Here is a 25,403-nt window from a genome sequence, read left to right as displayed (position 1 = left end):
GCTACAGTATTTTTAAATATATTGCAGTACTTAACTATTTGCAATAACCATTGTAAAGTGGCTGGCTTATTGTGAAAGTTTTCTATTTGTTCACTTCCAACCAGTATCAGGGAGAAAAAAAAAAAGAACAAAACAGAGGCTTTCCTTCTTGTGAACTTGTTAAAGGTACAGGTTTTGTTTTAAAGAAATGTTATCAAAGTTGGTTGGACTCCTTTATGTAATTGACCACCACTACTGCCTGGATACCTTAATGTTATCAGTGATAGCAAGAAAATAACGCAACAAAGAAAGACAACGTAAAGTCTGAAAAGTGCTATCAAAGATGTATCAAATGACACGAAGAAGGAGGGGTGGTGGTACACTTGCCATGAATTTAAGAGGAAATGAACCAAATCACATCTATGTCAGGTTAGCAAACTATGACTTACGGGCCTAATCTGACCCACCACTTGTTTTTGTAAATAAAGTTTTATTGGAATACAACCATGCTCATTCACTTATATATTGTTTGTCTATGATTACTTTCATGCTGCAACAAGGTTAGTAGTTATGACAGAGACTAGCTCACAAAACCTAAAATATATACTGATAGAGCTCCTAACAGAAAAATGTTGTCTACCCCTGGTGAATGTCAGTGGCTACCCAAAGTACCCAGCTGTTTCCTACTGCACTGCATGTGCTGTGGTGAAACAGATGTTGGTTTCAACTGTGACTGCTTAATAGCTAGGAGCCCCTAAATTTTCTGAGCCTCAGTTTATCTATAAAATAGAGGTTAAAATACATTTATAAACTTATTGTAAATTCATTGTGGATGCTCAATAAATGTTAATAACCTTCCTGACTTTACTAAAGTCTGTGGAGGTGTCTTGAAACCAAAGGCTTCTCAAACTCTTTGTCATGGTGTTTGCTCTGCGCCACTCTGCACGATTTGGGGTGGGGTGGGGGCATCTCATTTCCACACTCCACTTCTTAGGCCCCAGGGACCTGATGCTCCAGGTTCTGTTGAGTTTCTTAAATGCACCACACTCTTTTCTGTCCCTCCACCTTTATACATGGCATTTGTTGTCTTGAGATACTTTTCTCCCTCTCTTAATTGTGACCTACCTTCCCTCTTCCTGACTGTCCCTCAGACTCCAGCTTCAATGTCTCTGCCTATGAGAGGCACTCCATCACCACCCAGTGTATTATGTGTCTGTCCTGCTACTCACAGAGGAACTAGCATTTTCCTCCCCTTCATAACCATCATCATGGTTTGCAGTTTTAGATATATAGAACCTTTTTATCTAATTTAAAAATATTTCTTGCTTAGCTACTGAGCACAGAGCACACAGTAGGACCTGAAGAATATATATATATATAATTAATAACTCCCTTTTTATTGAGCAGTCTGGCAATATTTTTATTTTGTTAAGGGGAGTCAGGGTCATGTTGAAGAAAAAGAACTGAATTTTTTAGCCTGACAACATACAGGCTGCATAATTTGGCAAAAGTTGTTTATACCTCTCTTGGTCTTGGTTTTCTCATCTGCAAAAAGGGGTAGGTAATACCTGCCTCCCAAGTTTATGGCAGAGTTGGTTGTGGTAATGGATCAGAAGAGACTAAGCTGGCATACATTGTGGGGCTTCTTCAGGTTTCCTGGCTCAGAAGGATATTTGACAGTAGATAAAGCTGTAATCCCTGGTTCCTTCAGATCTTCACCTCAATTTGGGGATGAGTATACCCACCTCCCATGATCTTCATGTGTTAAATGCATTAGTACATATATAATAATTAGAATACTGAATACCACCTGCTAAATGCTTTAGTAATGTTAATTATGGTTGTATTTGTGATGGCTAGTCATATATCAACTCTTAAAGATTGTGGACACTTTGCCCAGGAAAGTACACATTCAGACAAAAATTTTATAGCCAGCTGTGAAGATTTCACAATTCCTCTGAAACTCACAGCCCTATCCTGAATGCATGTGCTGTAAGTTACCATTTCCCACTGGAGGCCTTGGAAGCCGTATCCTGTAGGAGCAGTGCAGCTATGGGACTTAATTAAAATTATCCCCCAAAAATGTTCTGTTTATGAATTCACCTGACTGGGGAATCCACTAATGTTCATCAGATATTCAAAAGGATCTGTGTTCCAAAGAAGAGGTTTAGTATTGATTTTTGTTGGTTTGTTTATTTGGGCAGTGGGGATGGTGTTGAGAGAAACTTGATAAATAGCAAGGGCTGAAGCTGTTCTTTTGTCAAAGTTCAGTTTTTACTTTTAATTGTGGACTAAACGCTGCAGCTAGAGTGTGTTTTGCAAAGCAAAATACCCACAGACATTTGAAAAACTTGCATATGGGCTCCCTGACCACCTGCACAGCTGCCAGCGGCTGCCACGAACTTGCCTTGGGATCAGCTGTCTGGGGTCTGGGGACCTGGGCTCTGTATCTGGCACTTCAACTACCTCATTAGATGCTCTTTACTTTTGTGAAACAGTAAATAGCAACCCTCCTAATTCTCACCTGGGAACTAGAAAAAGTCTCTGTTCCCCAAAGCACTTGGGATCTTCTGGGAGAGTCTCTTGGTACTTAAATAGACCTAACACTGGCTTCTTTTTTTAAAAGAAAACATTCTTTTTGCCAGGGGGCTGGGAGAAGATAATTAAAAGTTGCTATTGGTATCGTCGTGGAGCAGCAGTTAGTGGTTGTAAAATGAATGAACATATGAGGCACACATTGAAAATTTGACATGCTTTATAAATGCTAAATAATAATAATGATGTCACGAAGCTTTCATTTTTAAACTGTCTCAATTTCATTCTCAGTTTGAGATTTCAGATTACAGTAGTTAATTACAAATTGGCCCAGAGTGAAACCTTAAATCAGATTTGCATTAAAGTGCATGACTGCAGCAAATTACTTTACCATGGGAGAGAAGGCGAGGATGGCATAATCTCTGGTTGAGTGGGGACCTCTCACCACCCAGGGTGGTGACTTCCCTCTTAGAGTGCTCTGGTGTATCGTGTATCCTAAAGAATTCCATTTCCCTGAGCTAAGCAGCCTGCATACTTCCGTGTTTTGTTGCTCTTCTCGTAGAAATCCCGGTTGCTTTGTTGGTATTGGTCATACTCTTTCTGCTCCTCTGTCTTCCTCATGGCTTCTCACTCTCCCTTTTGCATTTTCTCTCTCTCTTTTATTCTTTTGTATTCTCTCATGCCTTTTCTTTTACTGCTTCTTGTTCTCTCTCTCTCTCTCTTTCTCTCTCTCTCTCTCTCTCTCTCTCTCATAGTTACTCTATATTTCTCATTGTCTCTCATGCATTTACTCTTCTCTCTGTCTCTCTGTTCTCCTCCTGTAACTTCTCTTCTGCCTTTCAGGGAGGCTGCTTACAAGACCTGCCTCCACCTAGTTCTAAAGAAGGAAGAGGCCAGCCGTGGTGGCTCATGCCTGTAATCCCAACACTTTGGGAGGCCAAGGTGGGCAGATCACTTGAGGCCGAAGACCAGCTAACCAACATGGCAAAACCCTGTCTCTACTGATAATACAAAAATTAGCCAGGTGTGGTGGTAGGTGCCTGCAGTCCCAGCTACTCCAGAGGCTGAGATACGAGAACCACTCAAACCTGGGAGGCGGAGGTTGTAGTGAGCCATGATTGTACCGCTATGCTCCAGTCTGGGCAACAAAGTGAAAATGTGTCTCAAAAAATAAATAAAATAAAAAGGAAGAAATAAGAGGATCCAAGTTCTCATCCCTGTCCTCTGACACCTGCCAATCTCGGCCTCACCTGTCTCATCTTAAGTTACTTCACCATTCAGCCATTAGTTCCTCAGTGAACTAAGTTGAGTGACATATGTGCCTTTATCCTGGCTTTTCCCTTTATCTCAGATCCTGTTCTTTTCTTCTTCTTGTCTAGTAGAACATCACCTCTTCTAAAAATCTTCTGTCATGGCAGCAGCCTGCATCACTGCCTCTGCCCTGGTCTTGGCTATGTGAGACATCTGTAGACCCTGTATTATAATTGTCTGTTTACTGCTCTGGCTCTCAAACTAGTCTTTGAGTTATTCCCTAAGGACAGTGATGATACTTTATTCTTCTCCATATCCCAAGAACCTAATTCTGTACCAGGTACAAAGGAGATGGTTATCAAGTGTCTGTTGAAATTGATTCCATTCATTCATTGTTAAAATATTATTTTTACATGATTATGCCATGTCATGGATTGTGCTGGCTACTGGTATTTAAAAAATGGAAAAATATGTAACCTTTGTCCTAGAGAAGCAAAAGATGATCCAAACACAGGAGTTGCATCTTGGCGATGAGAGAGGGAGGTAAGAGGAGAATAGAGTACATTGAGAACAACAGCTATTCATTTCTCAGTAAATCTAACAAAGCCAGTTATTCCTCTGCAGTTAGAAAAGAAGGCTTTTCCTGGGGTTCAGCACCAACTAAAGTAGTTGAATTTTACGCACAAGTGGTTGTATGAACAGTATCTATTTTTAACATCAGACTGTAATTAAACACAAGATACTGACACGAGAGACTCATAGAAACTGATGCCAACTGAGGCAACACTAATTCACAGCTCCTGTTTGACACTTACTTCAGGTACTCACCAAATAGAATTGAATCACAGGGTCACAAGCCTGTTCTCTCTCCTTTTCACTCCTATCCCCCACTTTTGCCTGTTTAGGTGAATTCACATAAGTTTATCATGTAAACTATATGAAATGATCGTAAAGCTTTAGATGAGTTAAAGAGTGGATCATTCTAATTTGATGAGACTTCCCTGAGAAGTTGACATCTGAACTTGTCCTTAAGGAACATGCAGGCTGGAACATGGCAGAGACATGCAGGTGCCAGTGTGTGTTTTACTAGAATGCCACGTTCCTCTGCACAAACCTTACTGAGCCTCAGCAGGTCTTGAGTTTCTATCACGGACCCCGTGGAGTCATTCTTGCTTTTGAATGTTTTTCTTCTATTGTTCTGGCAAGTTCCTCTCCATCCCACAGTTATTTGGAAACTACTGCTGTACCAAGCCTCAATGCTAACAGCATTTAATAGCTGTCATTAGAAAGCAAGCTTCTGCTTACCAGTCAGCCTGCTGTGAATGGTAATGGGAGATTTCTTTTTTTGGGAGTAGCCCCAATTTCTAATTGGTTTGAAAAATATTGTTCATTTCTTTGATTCTTAAGGCATTACCTTTTTGTTGAACTTCAGTAAGTTTGTATTTCCATTATATTTCAATTCAGTGTGAGCTGCAGTCTACTGAAAAAGGTTTTCTTACTTACTCTCTAGGTAACCTGCCCACTTTCATCACTGCTTGCTGATTAACTGCATGTGTAAATATCCATTAAGTACATTTAAAGCCATGTGCTAAACATTTCACATGTGTTATCTCATTTAGACCTTACAGCATCCCTGTGGGATGGGTCCTCTTTTTATTCCCATAATAGAGATGAAATGTTCACGAGAAGTTCTGTAACTTGCCCAAGGTCCCAGCTCTAGAAGCTGACATCAGTGAACAAATCAGTAGTCAACCTGGCTTTGGGAGTGGCCACAGCCACATGACAGCTGTGTGACCTTAGACAACATACCCCGAATGCACCCGATGGCTTTCTCAGAGAGCCAACCTTCGCCGTACCTAATGAATTGGGTTCTGGGAAGGATCACAATAGAAAAATGAAGACTTTTGTAATGGCACTTTCTAAAGAGTTAAGTGCTATACAAATGTAAGATATTCTCTTCTCATATGTTTAGTGTAGCTAATTTAACACACTGAAATAATGGGATTTTATGCAGCACATACATATATGCTTTAAAATTAGTGTGGCATAATTTAATTGTGACTCTATTGTTGGAATTTTGATGCCTTCAACTTGATGAACAGCCATTTTCTGTGGGTGTTATCAATTAATCTAGGTAATGAATTCTCTTCATTATCTCATTCTTCATGTTAATTATACAGGATTTTCTTATGCCTATTTATCAAGTCGGGACAAGCAGAGTTGTGTGTGGTTGGTTTTTTTTTTTTTTTTTTTTTGGCCCACATGCCTTTGAATATGGAATATGTACAAACAAATTAACAAGATGGGTTTACATTTACATTTCTGAGAAGCTGCAGTCAGTAGCTTGACTTTCCTTACATTATTACTTACTATATAAGCTTGCATCTCTGAGTCTTTTTTTTTAAATCAAAACGGTTGTTGTCTAAGATAATTAAACTATCTCTGATTTTTCATAACATACCTCTAGCATATCAAAGAGGTATTAAAGAAGCATGAAAACATTTGAATCTTTTTATCTTTTAATACAAAACAATAGTTTAGTTTTGAAATACTGTGTGAGGCACCATGACATATAAAATTGTAATTGTAAATCATGGAGGAAAAAGACATAAGTGCAAGAAATTTTAAATGATACTACTCATAAAAAGAATAGACAATAATATTTTCAAAAAAAACAAGACATTATATAACAGATGAATGATGAATAAATTTATTTGGAGTTCCAAAGAGTGATTGATGAGGTGATATGGTAATGTTATATTGTGATATTTATTAATTTATTACTAATATGAGCTTTCTTAACAGGTTCTGGGCCTTTTTTGTATTTTATTCTCTGTGGAAAACAGAAACAAAAAAACAAGGAGTCTTATTTTAATTGCCTCTCTTATTTAGCCAGTTATTTTTGAGACTGTTGGTGATCAGCATTCTGATGGGTAACTTTTTTTTGGATTTCAGGTTGAAGCCATCCTTGTCAATATTTTTGGTGGTATCGTCAACTGTGCCATCATTGCCAATGGGATCACTAAAGCCTGCCGGGAGCTAGAACTCAAGGTGCCCCTGGTGGTCCGGCTTGAAGGTGAGTCATGGTAGATTTCGGCTGTGCCAGTACGCTTTCTCCAAGGTCACGTGACCAGCGTGTTCTGGATTCACAAACTTCCTGAGATAACAGAAGGAAACACTAGATTGGGTAAGATGAACGCAGTGCAGCAGGACTTTCCTGGGCCTCTAGCAAACTAATGTAGCTTGTAGCTCTCCAAGTATGGCAGGTTTTATGATTCTCCAAATTCCCCAGACTTACTCCAGAACCAAAGCCCTTTAGTTATGAATCATTTTATGAGATTAATGTTTGGGGAAAAATATTCTGAGAAATTGTTTCTCTGAGAATTATTTTTCATGGGAACAACAATTCTCAAACTTTCTGATCCCAGAACCCCTTTATTTAATAAAATTGAGGCTCCCAAAAAAGTTTTTGTTTATTTGGGTTACATTTGTTCATGTTTATAGTTGATTTAGTTGATAAATAAATTAATTCGATAACTGAAATTACTTGGAATTTTAAAAATATTTATTTTAGAAAAATTTGTCTATTTTATATATATCATATGTATTACATATTTAATGAAAATAACTTTTTAAAAACTTTTAGTAAGAATAATGGCATTGTTTTAGTTTTGTAAATTCTTTTCACATCTAGCTTATTTGTTTTTGCATAAAATACATTATAACATGTTTTGGTTGAATTATATGAAGAAAATCTGGCCTCATAGACATATGTATTTTTCAAAATGGGAGTAGTTTTGTTGGTTGATTGGTTGGTTGGTTTTGAGACAGGGTTTGTTTGTTCCCCGGGCTGGTCTTGAGCTCCTGGCTTCAAGTAAGCCTCCTGCCTCACCCTTCCAAAATGTTGAGATTACAAGCTTGAGCCACCACACCCAGTTAGGGGGAGTTTTTAATGCTCTTTTCATATAGTTCTGAATATTCTTTGGTATTACACTAAAAGTCTATACATAATAGTTTATTGAAAAATTAGTGTCCATGTGGAATCTGAAGCTATCTCAATGAACTTTTCATATTCCATTAAAACCCATTGATCTGTCTTACACATTGAGGTTTATCTATGCATGATTCAAAATCATCGATCATTCAGAAAATTTTTGATGATGTAGATCTTCCAAAGGTTGACTCATTTCAATGTACAATATAAAAATAATCACATTTGTTAATATTACCAGCATCATAAGGAAAGCTTTCTATTAGGAAGCTGTCAAGTTCACAGGGTGGATGCACATTGTTCAGAATTTGAATTTCAATTTGTAATGCCAATTTTATCATCAGCCACAAAACAGTTGTTTTCCCTGGATGTGACAGACTCACATCACTCATGTTTAAGACAGTGCCTGCCAGCTAACCATGCCTGAGCAACAATGGTGTGTCAGTCTTTATTCCAAGAAAAAAAACAGCATTTCATGGAAAAGTGAGCAGTTTAGCTTGATGCCCAGACAATTGCACAAACACTTTTGCTCAGAACAACCATCATGGTTCAGGCAGAAGTGGTTTATGTGTGTTTAACATTTGGTCACAAAGAGTATCAAAAGGATGTGTACTCAAGGGTTGAGGGTTAATGAAGTAATTATTATTTATTTATTTTTTACCATTCATCAAGGATATTCTTATTTGAAACTGGCCTTTTCTTTTTTTCCATGATTGTGTGGTAGTAAAAAGTACAATCATCAGTCAGGGGTAGAAGTCCATGCCTCTAGTCCCAGCTCATAAGGAGACTGAGGGAGGAGGATGGTTTGAGCCCAGGGGTTCAAGGCTGCAGGGAGTTATGATTGTGCTATACACTCTAGCCCAGGCAACTTAGCAAGACCCCATCTCAAAAAAAAAAAAAAAAAAAAAAAAGCAACAATTACTAGCACAGTGTGACACCACTACCTTAAGTCCATGGCAACTTGCTGGCAGTTTTGCCTACCATTACTTTTGACCCATCAGTACAAATGCCAACATTAGTATTCTCTTACTGTTATTATTACTACCACTGTTACTGTGAAAGTAGTTTTTACCTTAAGGAGCTTCCCCCGCTCCCGCCTCAGTTCTGTGGACCACGCTCTGAGAACCACTATAGTACAAGCAATAACAGACACTTTAATATGATAACTGTCCAAAAGTCTTGTACACTTCATCAGCAAACTCAGATTATGGTAATCAAGCAGCCCATTGAGTAAATATCTACTGTATTCGTCTGTTCTCATGCTGCTAATAAAGACATACCCAACACTGTGTAATTTATAAAGGAAAGGGGTTAATTGACTCACAGTTCCACATGGCTAGGGAGGCATCACAGTCCTGGTGGAATAGCAAGGGATGTGGCAGCAGGCAAGAGAGGGCATGTGCAGGGGAATTCTCCTTTGTAAAACCACTATCATGAGAACAGTATTGGAAAAACCCACCCCACGATTCAGTTATCTCCCATAGGGTCCCACCCACAACACGTGGGGATTATTACAATTCAAAGTGAGATTTGGGTGGGGACAATAAGCCAAGCCATATCATTTACAGTCCCCAAGCTCTGTGCTGGAGCCACAATTCCCTGGAGACCTTCTCAAGAAAAAGTTCAAGGATATTTTGACCCTGCTGGTGCACTCCAATCCTTTGATGTTCAGACTCCTAAGTGGGTGTAGCCTGTTGTTCTCCATGTGTGCCTCTCTCTTTGTGTCTTTTTCTTCTTCTTTCATTCTCTGCCACTCTCCTTTCTCTCTCCTTCCCTGAGACTGTCTGCTCCACATGCTTAGATCTGCACAATACGGACTTGATAGAAATAATAATCACAAAGATGAAAATAGCAGACATTCTAGTCAGTAAAACCTAATATGAACATTAAAACATATCAATGAATTAAATATTCCTAGAAGTGTAGATGCAGCATAATTAATCCCAATAAAAGTAATAAAAGAAAAATAAAAGACAAAGCTACAATGTAAAACAATTGATCAAGGAATTAATGAGTGCATCAGTATTGGTATATTTCTGATTACAATGTTGTTGTCAGACTGTTTTCAGGGTCACAGTGATCAGAGACTCTCAGATTTTAAGAGTCAACGCTTCTCCTGTGCTTAAAGGGGGCACAGGTCTCTATCAGCAAATTATATTCTTGTCTGTCACCGGAAAAAAACAGGTTTGAATGCGGGCACTATGATTGACTCATTCCTTCTGGTGATCGTTTCTGTGCCTGGGTTGTCACAGAGGCCTGTAATTGTTAGTTATTCATACATTTCTGGAAAAGCTTGTTACCCTGCTTTAAATTTTTCCCCAAAGATTTAAAGGAGTGTACCTTTAATTTCACACTCTGCTTAGTATTTCAGAAGAATTAAATGATTTTTGTAATACCCACATGATATTCATGCTGAAATATGCAAAATACCACATTCAAGATTATTTTCCTTGATATTGCTGATTGCATCAGAGGTGTGTCTGAGGTACTAAGAAGAAGCCTTGACGTTTCTAAATTTGTTAGATGATCAGATTTGCATCTTTTAAGTAAATGTACTTCCAAGATATATGCCTGTGGTTTATTAATTAATTAATTAGTATATTAGTAAATACTATATGCAGGTCAATGAGCTTTAGGTATTTAAGGAGGATCGAGAGAAATGTTAAAAATAATGTCAGTTACTTGATGGATGGGAAAATAAAATGGGAAAAAATTAACAATATAAGGCAATATCTATAAAATGGTAACAAATGTTACCTGCTAATAGAACCTGCTTCTATCTTAGTAGAAGTAGCCATCAGGGGATCCCAGACAGCCACCAGACTGGTTTGCTGAATCTTCAGAAATATTGATAACTTCACAGTGTCCACTATATCATGAAGGAATTGAATGTGTTAGCTCAGGATGAGATCAAAAAGGGCACTGTCCCCCAAATTTGTGTAAAGAAAAGTATTCATAGTGACCCTTCTTAGCACTACCTTCTTTCCACTATTATTGCTCCTCTCTTATAATGAGCACCTGGGACCTTTATCAAGAGAGTAAAAGCAAGAGAGCTTTGGACATTTCTGGAGTTCTAACTAGTGTCGTTTCTTCTTCTTGTGGGAATTGGCATCTTACATGATAAATGTCCTTGGATAGGTACAGGCTCTCACATTCAACATGAAGTACTAGGGATACTCACTAATATTCATATGTATGATTTCTGGGCATGCAGCAGCCCCACACCAAGACAAGACCTATCCCAAGATTGTATTGGCCATGTATAGTAAACAAGGGGAAGATGAAGCATTCTGTTACAACTGTACTCTTGACACTGATCATAGGTGAAACAATGCAGAAATTTGCAGAAGGTATTATCCATCAAAGGAAGTAAATGCAAACCAAGCCAATGCCTTTTAGAGTAAGGAAATGCAGATTCCTAATAATGTGTCCCTTAAAGTCAGTGCCTACTGTACCTCTTCACCCTTTCATTGGTATAACCCACTTTTATGCTTACTCAACATTGACTCTTACAGTAGGTTTAGAGATAGGAGTTAGCAAAGAAGTAGTATACAAGGAGAATTTCCAAGTTGAGTCTGGAGGATAGGTAAGATTTGAATCATTGCAAAGGAATAAGTGGGGAGTGTTTAGAGGATCAGAAGTCAGTCATCAAGTAAGTTATCATCCATACCTAAGAGTTGATACTGGGGTCCTAACAGTGGTAAAAACTGAAGCCCAGGACCCAGGTAGATCAGAAGGCTGCCCTGAAGAGAGTAATGTCTTTGCAGCAATATATTATGGCTAAAAGAACAGAGTGGGAAAACTGAGTAGGTACCGAATCAACAACATGAGGTAGAACCAAAATCCCAAGCAGAATTGTCACAGATATAAAGTGGCATGGAGACAAGAGCAGAGAGAAAAGGAGATGAGAGAACAATGAGAATCTAAGGAATTTAAATCTGTGAACCAGGAAAATGATGGCATAGTTGATGGACTTGAGAAAGTTAGAGAGGGAACTCAGTAGAGAGCATGGGAGAGAATCAGTGAAGAAGCTGCAACACTGGTTAGAGTGCATGAAGGAGTATGTAGGAATATAGAGGACCATCCAAGGAGAGGTGCGACAGACAAATGGGGAAGTTACGCTCATTTTAAAGGCCCTTCATACACCACATGCAGAACTGGCTGCACAGGAAACTGCTTCTGCAGGTCAGCTCAGTTAGAATGAAAAACCAACCAAACCCAAAAATACCATGTCACGAATAGTGCTTCTCACTACTTCCAGTGGAGAAAAAGGTGCGAACTATGGGGAGCTTTGGGAAGTGTCTTTGATTGTCCATCTAAATTTTTTATTTGCTTTCCTCTATGTCAAAACATAAATTCTTATTCTCCCACAAATTTCTGTACATTTAGTTGTATTTTACCCAACCTTAGAGTATGATTTGGTTCCTTCTGTTTTTTTCTAAACAGAGCAAGTCTTCATTGTCTGCACAAAGAAAGATAAAGTAGTACCAAGAAATGGGAACATTTTAGACACTTTTAGTGGTAGTTTCTGTTTGACCTGACATTACATGATACTCTGTTTTGATGGATGAGTTTCTCAAGGTTCTTTATTCATATCAGCATTAAAATTGGCTCACACTCCCAGAACACACACCATTGTCTAGCTTGGGAGAGTGAGATGAAAAGGGGTCTCCATCATCCCAGTAGCTATTACAAAGCCAAGTGACACTAAAAATGAGATGTGATAGAAAAATGTTACCAGAGACTGAATTACAATAGTAAATAATTGTTATTGCTAATATTTATTAAGTACTTTCTAAGTTTCAGGCACTCTGCCACATGTTTATAACAGTCTGAAGAACTGTGAGATTTTCAGTGACCCAGAAAACAGACATTTCAAAACCCAATGGCACAGTTTGTTACTAGTATCTAGTTCCTGTGAATTAAGTTGGGAGGCCTTCTTGTTTGTTCTGTGACCATTCAGAAGATCCAGGATCCTTGCCATAAGTCTCTCCAATGTGCAGCCCACATTTTGTAGATTCTGTTGCCCACCCACGACGTATTAAAAATACCCTGATGAGAAAAGTTTTAATCAATCAAATCAGGCTTGATGTAGTGGGATTTTTGTGGACAAATCTTTGTTTTCAGCTGTGTAATAATTACAAGCTGTTTTACCAGTGGATAAGGAAAGGATTATTCTCCTCTTTGAAAATGGTAACTTTATAATTACATGTATTTACTTGCCTTATCAGAATAGAACTCACCAACTGAGACGAAGGATTATTTTTATTCAAAAGACTCTTGGGTAAATTGATCAGCTACATATCTTGGGGAAATTTAGCCTTTGTAGACAATTGTTTCTGGTATGAGTAAAGAACAAATTATCCGAAATCAGTTACTTTTTTCCTTTCTTGCAATGTACACGAGACTTGGCACAAAAATTACCTACATGGTTAATTTGGCCCAACCCATGAAACTGTTGAGAAATGGACATTTATTGACAGCACTATACAATCAGTGTACCAAGTGTTTTGCCAAACACAGTACACTAAATGTTTTGAATGGTTCTGTAGTTCGTCAGAATCCACCAACGTCTTATAATAATTTTTTAAGAATTTCTTTTTCTTTATTACTGTCCCATTTAAATCTGCAGCAAACTTCTGTGTCTCAGATATGTCTGAAGAGGAATTTTCTTGTTTCTCAAGTGTCTATTATGATTCCAAGTTGAGCTTGTAATATAATAATAATAAACCTCGAGATAATTTGTAGATTGGATCCTGTTTCTCTTAGCCAAATCTTCTCAATTTGATTTTCCACTACCAAAAGGTTTCAGCAACATAAATATCTTTTCTTTATTTTTTCTTTTGCCAAATATCTTTAAATACAATTATCCTACCCCCTTCATTCTTACCAATCTCTCTTAACATTCCCCAAACTCTCTCTAAAGTTACTGAGAACATAAGCATGTTTGGTGTCTTTCACTTTCTTGACTAGGCACTATACCGCCTCTGAGTGGACACTTTCTTATCCTTGACTGTGAAATACTGACAAACTGGAGCCACAAATGGAAGAGTCCAAATCGTGTCCTTCTTAGCATGGACTCAGTACGCTAAGAAGGGCACAATTTACATGATGCTATGTGATCCTTTGGTTTGCTGAAGGAGAGAAAGAAACCTATGGCTATTAAAGAATTTAGAGGCAGCCACAGCATTTTCAACTGTGTCTCATATGCTTGGTGGCTATTCATTCTTCAAGTCTTCAGTTATGCTAGATTCTAAGACTAAGAGATGAGAGCAGTGATAATGCCTTTACCTTTCATCAAAAAGTCAGCCTTGGTAGATTGACTGTGGGCTGACTAGTTTTGAAACCATTATTCATTTGGAATAATAGAGCCCCAGGTTTGCCGCTAACACCCAGAATACATGGAGAACAGAGGCCCTTAGCTTAGTGGTGGAATCAGTTGTTCTGGGCAGAGTGAATGCGGATCCCAGCAGAGCCAGGAGTCTGGTTCTGTGTTTGATGATACCCTGTGGCCTCCTCGCACTTTTCTGGATTTAGGCATCTTCTCCAGTGCTTGTTTCCAACGTCTGCTCTGTACAGGGTTATTTATTCATCTTCTCTTCTTTACTCAAGCCCTGACTCCTTGCAAGGTAAGATGGACCTGTTTCCTACCTCCACCCCCAGCCTCTCTGAAGTCTTTTTGTTGCTTCTGTCGTTGAAGACGTGGCTCCTGGAGGCGGGTCTGATGTTTTCGTCAGTGCATGCCCCTGCCCTTCTGTATGTTTGATTCCCATTGTCCTTTCTCTTCCTACTCTCCAGGTCTCCATTCTCTGCGTGTCCTGTTGATCACTTTGCTCTTTACCTCCCCAGTGCCCACTCACCTCTCTTCATCTCCTTCCTCCTTCACTGTCCCAACTGAGACCAGTTTCACTTCACCGTGACATCTTTCACCTCTCCTCCCTTATCACTCACATCCTCTTTCCCTGCAGATCCTCTATCCTCCTTCCTCCTGGTGTTCATTTCATCAGCAGCAGCTTAAACCACGTAAGACGTTGAGGGAACTCCATGCTGTCATCAAGCCTCAAATCTGCTCCATTGTCTAATAAATATGTCTTAATGTTTAAACCTTAGACTAAGACTCACAGGACCTGATCAAAGTATTAGTTAGGCTAGCTTTCTTAGATCTAGTATATAAATTACCAGGTATATAATCTACTATAGTTGGCACTTCGGGTTTTCATTTTATCCCTAGGATAATGTGAGTAATTGAAATTTATCCCATGTTAGACATCAACTACCTTACCTTAGGAAAAAACCTCCTAACACACTTTAGGAAAGTAGTCATATAATTACAGGACTGGGGATTCTTGAAGGAAGATGGTCTTGTAGTGATGCAGAGTACTTTATCTTCTTCTTCTTCTTCTTTTTTTTTTTTTTTTTTTTTTTTTTTTTTTTTTGATGGAATGAGCCCAAACTCCCCAACTGCCTTAATTAAAAGGAGGTTTTGCTGGATGTGGTGGCTTATGCCTGTAATCCTAGCACTTTGCGAAGCCAAGGCAGGTGGATCGCTTGAGCCCAGGAGTTCGAGACCAGCCTGGGTAACATGGTGAAACTCCATCTCTACAAAAAATATGAAAGCATTAGCTGGGCATGGTGGCACATCACTGTGGTCCCAGCTATTTGGGAGGCTGAGGTGGGAGGATCGTCTGAGCCCAGGGAAGTTGAGGCTGCAGAGAGCTGTGATCATGCTGCTGAACTCCAGCCTGGGCAGCAGAGTAAGATTCCATCTCAAAAATTTTAAAATACAGTAATTTTTAAAAGATGTTTTATAAGGCTTTTACAGAATTGAACCTGGAAAGCTTCCTGACTCTTCTTTCTAGCTCTTTCTCGTAATGTCAGAGGACTTTCTGACTCCTTCGTGTTCTTTCTTGGTGCCTCTGAGACCTTCTGGCCTCTCAGGAAGGCCATCCTGATCCCACAGTGTTAGAAGTCCAGGCCCCATAGGTAGCCAATCTCAGTAGCTTACCTAATAGCCATCCCTCCCATTGTCCACAACTCATCCTACCAAGCCGTGTGGTTAGGGTCTTTGAGGAGCCTGACAGATACTTTTTCACCTAGGTTCTGATCCCAGTGAGAAATAAAGTAGACTCAGGAAACAAAAATATTACCCTCATTACCAAAGAAAACAGTAGTTGGGGGGATGCACCTGATTGTGCAACCAACAGTGAACTTCCTTACTCTGAGCCCCAGAATTGGGCAGCTTTGTAAACCCAGTCACAGGCACTGTTGCACTTCAGTGCATCTCCCACTCCAGGGTAGAACCCAAGGAGCAGGAGATGACCTGGACTCACTGAGTGGCATATGCCTAAGAGGAAGATCTCAAAGCGAGGGGCGGGACTATCCATGCCAACTTCCTCCGTTTGAATATTTAGTCAGCTCCCTACACCATCACCACTCCCAGATGGAGCCAGTGATAGGCAAAGAAGAGAACCGGAGGGTTACACTAATGACTGTCCCTCTGCATGAAAGGAAACATCCCCCAGTGCACATCATAGGTCATACCTGTCCTAGGAGTGGGTTGCCTTTGGTGGGATGGCTGCCCTAGTCTAGACAGTGGTCATTCCTTCAGAAGCAAGAGCCTGAAGTTGCTTCCCTGAGCAGCAGCTGTGGGTGTGGCCATTTTTATTAGGAGAGGTTTTAAAACTGGGCAGGTACCAGGCCTGGCATATCCTGAGTCCTGCCTTATAATGTTGGAACACCGCTGGGTGCTCTGGGGTATTTTCTGAATGACTAGCCAATTCATTTCTTCCTGCCTCAATTTCCTCTTGTAACACTTGAAAGTCATATTTGATTAGCCATCAAAAAGAGAGAGAGCAAGCGCATTGCTATCAGGTGGAGACGTGCAGTGAATCAATCAGTCTGCAGTGTCTTTGTAGAGGCGAAGTGTGTCTTGCTGAGACTCTTCCAGAGAGCGCCACCTTGAGGCTGTCCTGAGGCAGAGCTACCTGCGGGGGAAAGACTTCATGAGGAATGTTTTAGATGAGAGAAGACAGCTTTCATCTCATGCCACCTTCTCTTTATTGGCAGTGGCTGCCTGAGCAGTGCTGTGCCAAGAAAGATTCCGAGGCTATATCCCAGCTCAGCGGAAAAAGAGTTCTATGATCTTTCCCACCGCAAATGTGGGAAAGGGTGGAGGCAGTGGAGATTCCAGCCAATATTTGCCATGGTCGATTCAGAGAGACCATAGGTGGGCCTTTTCTCTGCTAGAAATATAGCTGCCCACCACTCTATAAGGAGTCAGAAGTAGGGACTGCAAGCTGGGAAACTCCAGATGAGGATGATTCTTGTCTTCACCTGGCCCTTTAGCCACAGGGCCAGAAATTTGGATTGTATAGAGCAAAAGTCTACAGACTTTTTCTGAAAGATTAGGATTTTAGGCTTTGTGACTATATATTCCCTTTTGTGATTACTTAGCTCTGCCATTGTAGTGTTGAAGCAGCAGTAGATGATAGGTAAAGGAATGGACATGGCGGTGCCACAGTAAATCTTTTTCTTAACAAAAACAGATAGTGGAACAGATTTGGCTCACGAGGTATAGTTTACAGATCCCTGGTATGGAGAAGAACCCAGCAGCAAGACCTAGAATTCTGGAAAATCCTCTTGTTGTCTGTGTCTAAATCTCCCTTTCCCCTAAGCTCTGAAATGTCTCGTGAGAGTCAAGTAAGAATTTCGCAGGCAATATTAAGCTCTTAGAATCTGACTTCCTCCGAAGGAAAATACTAGCAATGAGGTCCGCTCAGTCATTTCCTCACATAAGGACAGAAGCACCCTCAGTGATGCAGTGATGTTATTTCTTAGGCAGTAATGGTGTACCAAAGTCAGCATTTTCAGTGGAAGTCTCACACTGTTAAAATTACCTTTGAAAATTTCTTAAATGACTCATAAATTAGAGTATGCATGGCTTGAAAGCTAGGAGGAAGATTCAGGGAAAGCGTAAAAGGTAAATCACATGCAGGGGTGTGTGTGTGTGTGTGTGTGTGTGTATGTGTATGTGTGTGTGTAAAACATCCCCTTTTTAAAAGAATTGTCTTATCCCTAGCAGATGATGGTGGGTGAGTAAAGAAGTGTGAGGTGTTCTTGCTTGCCAGAGAGTTCATTCCATTCTAGTTGAATATTAAAGCTCCTTTAGCTCTGGTTTAATATCTGTGTTGCTTTTTTTAAGGGTTAACGTAGTTGAAAGCATAAGCACATAGCATAATCTCTTAGTGAGTATGTTAGAGTTGATCCTATACCTTGCTTGCATGATCATAGCACATATACACCATTCTTTGAAACCCTGTAGAGAAGAACTTAGCCATTGGCTTCCTGCCCCTGGATCTGGGGGCTCCTACTGTGATGGTCTAAATAACTATCACATTCACAACCCAAGTGTTGATTCTGTCTTACTGTGGGAGAAGAAATCATTGAGGAGATTAGGTGTGGATACAGTACAGCCACACAGAATATCTTATGTCATCTTTAATTTTCATGAAATGTTAGGGATACAAAGCATTTCAATAAGATATTCAAGGAGAAATCTAAAGCCTCAAAGCGGCAAACTTTCCCCAGGTTGTTCAGCTACTTGAGAACAAAACTGGGTTTAAAATCTCAGCTTCTTCCTCCGCAAAATGGGAATAAAAATAGGGCAGCTCTAGAAGGTTGTTGTAAGGAGCAGATGAGTTTTTAAATGATTTACAATAGTTCTTGGCTCAATAAATGTTAGCTGTCCTTATCATCATCTGAACCCCTGTTAGTATCTTGACTGAGGCCACAAGGATGGCCAGTGCTATTGGCTGTCAAGCACAGTGCTAGGTATTTAGCACACATCATCTCGAACAAGTAAGAGCTGCTGACATTGCAGAAGTTTTGCCTTCGATTCTCAATGAATTATTCTGTTTCTGACGTACAATAACGAGGCAAAAGAGACATGAGAATTTATCTAAATGTATAGGTCACTAAGAAAATGGAACTCCTCTATCTGATTGCTACTTGAAAGGAGACGAAGGAAGAGCCAGGGTACAGGAGCAGTGGACATTTGAGGAGGAATTTGCTGCGTTAGAGAATGTGGCTTGTTTCCATTGAATTCCCCTCTCCTAGTAGGGGGGAAAGACTCAGTTATTTCATGCTGAGGGCTGAAATACTTCAGGCTTTCAAGGCCATACTGTCTGCCACAGTGACTGACCCCTTCCATTACAAAGCATAAGCAACGACTGATGATCTCTAAGCAAATCAGTTTGGCCATGTTCCATGAAAAAGTTATTTATGGAGGCTGGAATTTGAATTTCATGCAACTTTCATGTATCATAAAATGTTCCTGTGATATTCCCCCCCCCCCCAACTGTTTAAAAATGTAAACCCTTTTCTTAACTTGCTGGTGATACAAAAAGAGGCAGCTGGCTGGATTTGGCCCAAAACCTAGAACCAGCCCAGACTCAGAGCACTAGACCAAGAATCAGACCTGTCAGGGTTAACTGTTTGTTTGATCCAAGCAAATTGTCTGACATCTCAGGGCCTCTAGTGAAAACAAGAGACTTATCTTAAAGGTTACCTAGAATTCCTTCTAGCTCTTAAAGGCCAGCTGCATGGTTATATGGCTTTGCGCTCAGATGAACCTGGGTTCGAGTCCTGGCTCAGCCTCTGACTCGCTGGGGATGTTGGGCCAGTCCCAAAGCCTCCCAGTGTTTTAGTTGCTTCCCCTGTAAAATGGGGATTAAAATGATGTCAACTTCAGGGTTGCTGTAAGGATTAAGTTCCGTGATACTTGTGAACCCCTTAACTCATGTATCCAAAAAACATTTGTTGTACTTAATGTGTGCTCAGTAAGTGCTAACTACTATATTCTTTTTTTAAAAAACTGAATTCCTATTACATTATTTTTTAAATGACAGTTTCTACATATTTCCAGACTGGAAAATGGTTTCCTTCATAGCCTTATGATAAAAGGCAAGAGGCCTCTGCACCTTGAGAATAAAACTCTGGACTGTGTGTCCACTACCTTTATTTTCTCTTGTGTGTAATAAAAGCCAAGAAATTTGGATAAATTAACCTTGCGTCTTTGTTTACAGCTCTCTTACTCCACCCAGTGGCAGAAAGTCACTGGTAACATGCTGAGGAGGTCAAGAATAAAACATTTTAATAATTGTTATTATTTATAATATCTCCTAGTAGTAGAGCGAGATTCCATTTTAAACTCATTCGCCTTTGATTTTCCATTTCTGAGGCCTGCAGTGGGTAGAGAAGCATTCAGCTGAGTGGCTCTCAACAAGCAGATATTAAGAAGTGCCTCAGTTCCACCAGCCTGAGTTGATCAGTTATCTATACAGGTGGTTATTAAAAGTGTTGTCCTGAAGCCTCACTAAAAAGCAATGCAGCATTTAATAAATATTAGAACATGTCAGTAGCACTATTTAAATGTTGGAAGGAGATCAATTTCCTTTGTAATTCTGTGCACAGGCATAAACACTCTCTTTAGAACACTTAATTCCGTGTCAGAGTTTAAAGCAGCTATGATAATTTCTATTTAGAAGTAAAGGCAGGGAGAGGGTTGGGGAATAGATGTCAGACACTTGGTAAATTAAGAAGAAACTAACCTTAAATAGTCAAATAATGTCATTTTTTAAAAAAGGAACACACAAACTAGTGATCATTTCCAAGGCCTCCTCTAATGCTTTTCTTCCTTTTCTTTTTCAATGAGCTGGTTCCACAGTCTGCTGTTTTACTTTCATTTTATTTATATTTATTGATTTATTTTGAAAATAGAGACCGGGTCTCACTTTGTTGCCCAGGCTGGAGTGCAGTGTTGTAATCACAGCTCACTGCAGCCTCGACCTCCTGGGCTGAAGCGATCCTCTGACCTTAGCCTCCTGAGTAGCCAGGACTACAGGCCGCCATGCCCAGCTGGTTTTCTTTGAACCCCTCTTCTCTGCGTGTCCCCACCTCCTCTTCCAATTGTTCCCTCAGCAGAAAGGAGGGAAGTAAATGGTAATTAACGACCAGGGCAGGGTCAGTGGGCAGCAGAGCCATGCCTTCAAGGAGAAGCCAGGTAGAATGCTGCAAAGAGATGGTGCCAGCATCAGGGCAAGGGCTGGTATGGAAGGCACTTGGCAAACTCACTTTTTTCCTTTACTTTCTCTTACTCTCTACCTGTCTCTTTCTTTTCGTATGTCTGTTCCTTTTTAGACTATTCCCCCTGACTGTCCCTTGTCTCTCTCTTCATTTCTCTCTCTCTTTCGCTCGCTCTCTCTCTTTCTCTCTCTCTCTCTGTCTCCCCCACTTCCCGTTCTGTAACAAGTTTCCCCCAGGTCATGTTGGCTCTACGTCTGACCCATTTCTCATCACAGATGAGCTTTGTATTTGAATATGAGAATCCCTTCAAAAACTGCTTGGTTCTGAGCATGCCTAGTATATGCTTACTAATTACGGCTGTAATTATTAAGTGTAACTGCAAGTATAATTAAAATTCACTTTTGTGGATCCTCGAATTATGAAACAATTAGGTATTTTCATGCGGCACTGAAGGAGCAGCTGGGAGGAGAGAAGGGCCTTGGTTTTCCGGAGAGCTGCTCTCTCTCCTTTCCTCTCCTGGCCGTGTCCACCAATGTTAGCCTCAAGCAAGGCCTCACTTGTCTGGGGCGCCTGGAGCTGCTACAGGTTGGGAGGAATGGTAATAGCTTGGAGTCCTAACTCAGGGCAGTGGGCACAGCCAGCTCTTCCTGGGCCTTTCCGAGAGAAAGGAGCCACTCCCAAAGCTCCTGGGAAATCCTGGGAGGACTCCAGAAAAAAAAAAAAAAAAAAAAAAAAATCTCTCCTGATTGCACCTCGTGCAGTTTGGGGTATCTATAGGAAAGAGTTGTTAGGACAGCAAGGTGATCTATCAAAAAGTACCTGCCCACCCTTCTTCTTGTCAAACAAACTTTGTGTGTGGGAACCCATCTGGAGTTCTCTGTGGGTCAGCACATACTGGTAGCTAAGAGATATTGGGAGGTATCGAGTGAGCAAGTCTGACAAAGGGAAGCAGATGTTTGGAGGGTACAAGGGAAGTATCAGTAAGCCATCCAACAAGGCTTCATCTTTGTTAAGATTTTGGAAATACAAGGTACTCTGGAAGCTCATTGTACAAGCCGCTGCTTTAGTTGGGGCATGGGGAGGTGATGTCAAGAAAGACATCCCCAAGAAATGCCATTTAACAGCTGCCTTATGAATGTATGAGTGTCAGCCCAGCAGAGAGAGGTATCAGCCCAAGAGGGCTCTGGGTGGAGAGCCCAGCAAGGGCAGTGGCCCAGCACATCTGGGTGCTCATGAATTTCCAAATCATTTCTTTTCCCTTGGGAATACTGATGCTAAGTTAGGTGCTAAAGAGGATATTAGTTAAGGAACTAAATTATTTATATTAATTGGTTGCAAGGAAGCACAGCCCATTAAAGTTATCTCAAAAAGATCAAGAGCTCATTTCATCCATAGACATGGAAAGGAACTGGGGTAAAACTGAATAAGAAGTTCTCTGAATAGGTGGGACCCGTGATAAAACTGATCTCCAGAAAGAGCAGGATCTGAGATGGAGGAAGACATCAGGAGCTCTACTTCGACTCCTATCCTGAGGTCTGTGTTGAGATTAGAAAGTGCTCAAAAAAGGAAGGAAGAGAGAGAAGAGCCTAGTTCATGTCTCTACAGGAAGAGATAGAAATTTACACATGTAGGTGTGGCACTGTGGCTCATGCCTCCAATCCCAGACTGTGAGAGGCTGAGGCGGGTGGATTGCTTGAGTCCGCAGTCTAAGATCAGCTTGGCCAACATGATGAGACCCTATCTCTACTAAAAATACAAAAACTAGCTGGGGGAGGTGGCTGCTGCCTGTAATCCCAGCTACTCAGAAGGCTGAGGCAGGAGAATTGCTTGAACCAGGGAGGCGAAGGTTGCAGTAAGCCGAGATCATGCTACTGCACTCCATCCTGATTGACACACCATGACCATCTAAAACAAAATTTACACATGTAACTTTCATTTACCTTCTGGTCCAAAGACTGATTTGCTCCTGTGTCCATCAGGGCTTTCACTTCACACCCTGTCATTACTCCATGAAAGCTGTGCTTATTGATTAATGTCTAAATTCCTTAGCCTGGTATTGAACACCTGCCACAGTAAATCAATCCAAATGCACACAGGTTGTATTAATGAAATAATACATTTTTACATTTGTGTTACTTAATCTATCAGTGCTTAACAAATTACCCCAAAATTTAGCAGCTTAAAAGAACAATTATTATCTTACAGTTTCTGTGGTCAGGAATCTGGGTGTGCCTCCAGTGGATCATCGCACTCAGGGCCTCTCACAGGCTGTAATCATAGTGCCAGCAGGGCTGCAGACATCTCAAGTCTTGACTTGGAAAGAATTTGCTTCCAAGACCACTCATATGGTTGCCGGCCGGATGCACTTTCTCCTTGGCTATTAGACCCAAGGCCTCATTTTCTCATCAGCTATTGGCCAGAGGCTACCCTCAGTACCTTGCCAGGTGAGTCTGTCCAGAGGGCAGCTCATAGCAGGTTAGTTGGCTTCATCAGAGCGAACAGAGTCAAAGGGAGCAAGACTGAAGCTACAAGGTTTTGTAACCTAGTCTCAGAAGTGGCATTCCATCACTTTACCATGTTCTTATCTATTAGAAGTGAGGCTCTGGATCCAGATCATAATCAAGGGGTCAGATGCTACAAGGATGTGAGGCAGGAGTGACTGATCTTTGAAAGCCATTTTAGAAGCTGCTTTCCACAGCATTTACAAAGTCATGTATTCGTCAAAGTAATGCTAGCTCTTGTAACAACAGTCTTAGCATTATAGAAGGGTCTTTTTCATTCCCATAAGGTCTAAGAGGGTGAGTGGGCAGGATGCTTGGCTCCAGTTATTAAAGTATCCAGGTGAGAGGACCACTTGGGTCCCAGAGATTGAGGTTACAGTGAGCTGAGATCTCACTACTGCACTCCATGTTGGGTGACAGAGCGAGAGCCTGTCTCAAAAACAAACCAAAAACAAGACAAGACAAAACCAAAACCAAACAGATAACTTCCAGGGTGCCCCTGCTAGGAAGACTCCAGAAAGCAGACAGGGAAAACACAGTTTGAAGAGTCCCTTTGGAGATTCTCATGGCCAGGTGGCATTCCTTTGGCCAGATCTGAGTCACATGTCCCCTTCTAGATGCAAGAGGACCTGGGAAATGTAGTTTCTGGCTGGGCAGCTGCTTTCCAGCAATAGCACTCCACTGCAGAAGAGGAGCAGGAGTCTGTGGTGGAGAGCCAGCCAGGCCTGCCACAGATACTGTGCCATTTACAGAAATGCTTTTACACTCATTATTTCATTTGCGTCTCATTGCAATCTGGACCGTCAGCTCTACTGTCCTCATTTTACCAGCAGAGAAGTAGACTAGCATATCTTTAGAACATGCAGGGTTTATAATTACAGACAACAGTTCAAGTCCCATTTCTGCCACTTACCACCTCTGTGACCATGGAAAAGTTATTAAACTTATCTGTGCCTCGGTTGCCTTATCTGTAAAATAGGAACAATAGGACCACTCATAGTTTTTGTAATGATTTCATGTGCTGTGTATAAGTTACTTAGCACTGTGCCTGGCATACATAAGTACGTAATGATATTAGTTCTGGGGAAGATAATGAGGATGATAGTGCTATGTATGGAGACAAAAGTTAAGGCTCAGAGAAGTTAAGTGCTTTACCCAAAACTGCGTAACAAGTACACGGCAGTGCCAGGATGGGGATTTTAGGTAGCAGCTTCCCACACTTCATGCTGTCACTTTCCAGAGAGGCCTTTCACCAGCTTCCTCTGTAAAAACACGAGTAGGTGAGCCGTAAGCTGAAGGCGCAGTGCCAGGCATTCCTTTTCACTGCCACGTGGGTAGACCCAGGGTCCCAGGATTATCATTGCTGCGTCATCTTTTCAATCCACCCATTCCCATTTAACCCAGCCTTTGCCCCTTTATAAGAAATGTGCTAACCCAGTGCCTCTTTTTATTTGCACTCTGTGGTAAGGCAAGTTCTCCAAGGCCTATATTTCAGGTCTTTGTTTATAAATAGGCTCTGTCTTGCCACCTAGATAAAAGCACAGGAAATGATGTAAAATGAGGTATTTCATTAGACACTTAAATTCTATCACATTTCTCCTAGAGGAGTTGTTCACTCTAAAAGGGCAGAAAAGCAGTTCTCACCTTTGGATGAGGTGGCTTGGCCGGCACATACTCCATATCTACCAGAACAGTCAAGAGATTGCCATCAGAGGCTGCATTGCCCATTCTGAAGGGCTCAGGTGGCCATTTCATTTTATACAGTGAAGAGGAGGCAGAAATGGACATGCTGGATGCTGCCAGAGTCTACAAAGCAGTGGATTTTTGGGCACAGCTGGGCAGATTCTCAGAACTTCCTTTCTCAAAGCAGGTCACAGCCCAAACCTGCGACATCCAAGAGACCTTTACAACAGGTGACTTCTGGTGTGGACCAAAACCACATTAGATCCACGTGACCGTGATTGTCAGCAGACATCTCAGCTTCCATCAGTGAAGCATGTTCATTTCCTTCTTGCAAGTCCTTGCTTTCATCTTCTTTTCTAGTTGGACCACAGCTTGGAATG

General features: G+C 40.8%; 1 protein-coding gene across 2 annotated transcripts in view; it reads left to right on the top strand.

The window, feature by feature from the left end:
• Positions 1-25,403, top strand: part of SUCLG2 (succinate-CoA ligase GDP-forming subunit beta) — a 298,209-nt gene that overhangs the window by 257,309 nt on the left and 15,497 nt on the right. For both annotated transcript variants that reach the window (XM_074404527.1, XM_074404526.1), the window contains exon 10: positions 6,721-6,841. In XM_074404527.1, the coding sequence (XP_074260628.1) occupies positions 6,721-6,841 (121 nt within the window). The remainder of the gene's footprint in view (positions 1-6,720; positions 6,842-25,403) is intronic.

Source organism: Saimiri boliviensis, chromosome 8, assembly GCF_048565385.1.
Source record: "Saimiri boliviensis isolate mSaiBol1 chromosome 8, mSaiBol1.pri, whole genome shotgun sequence".
Lineage (NCBI taxonomy): Eukaryota > Metazoa > Chordata > Mammalia > Primates > Cebidae > Saimiri > Saimiri boliviensis.
This window is presented reverse-complemented; position numbering and strand designations above follow the sequence as displayed.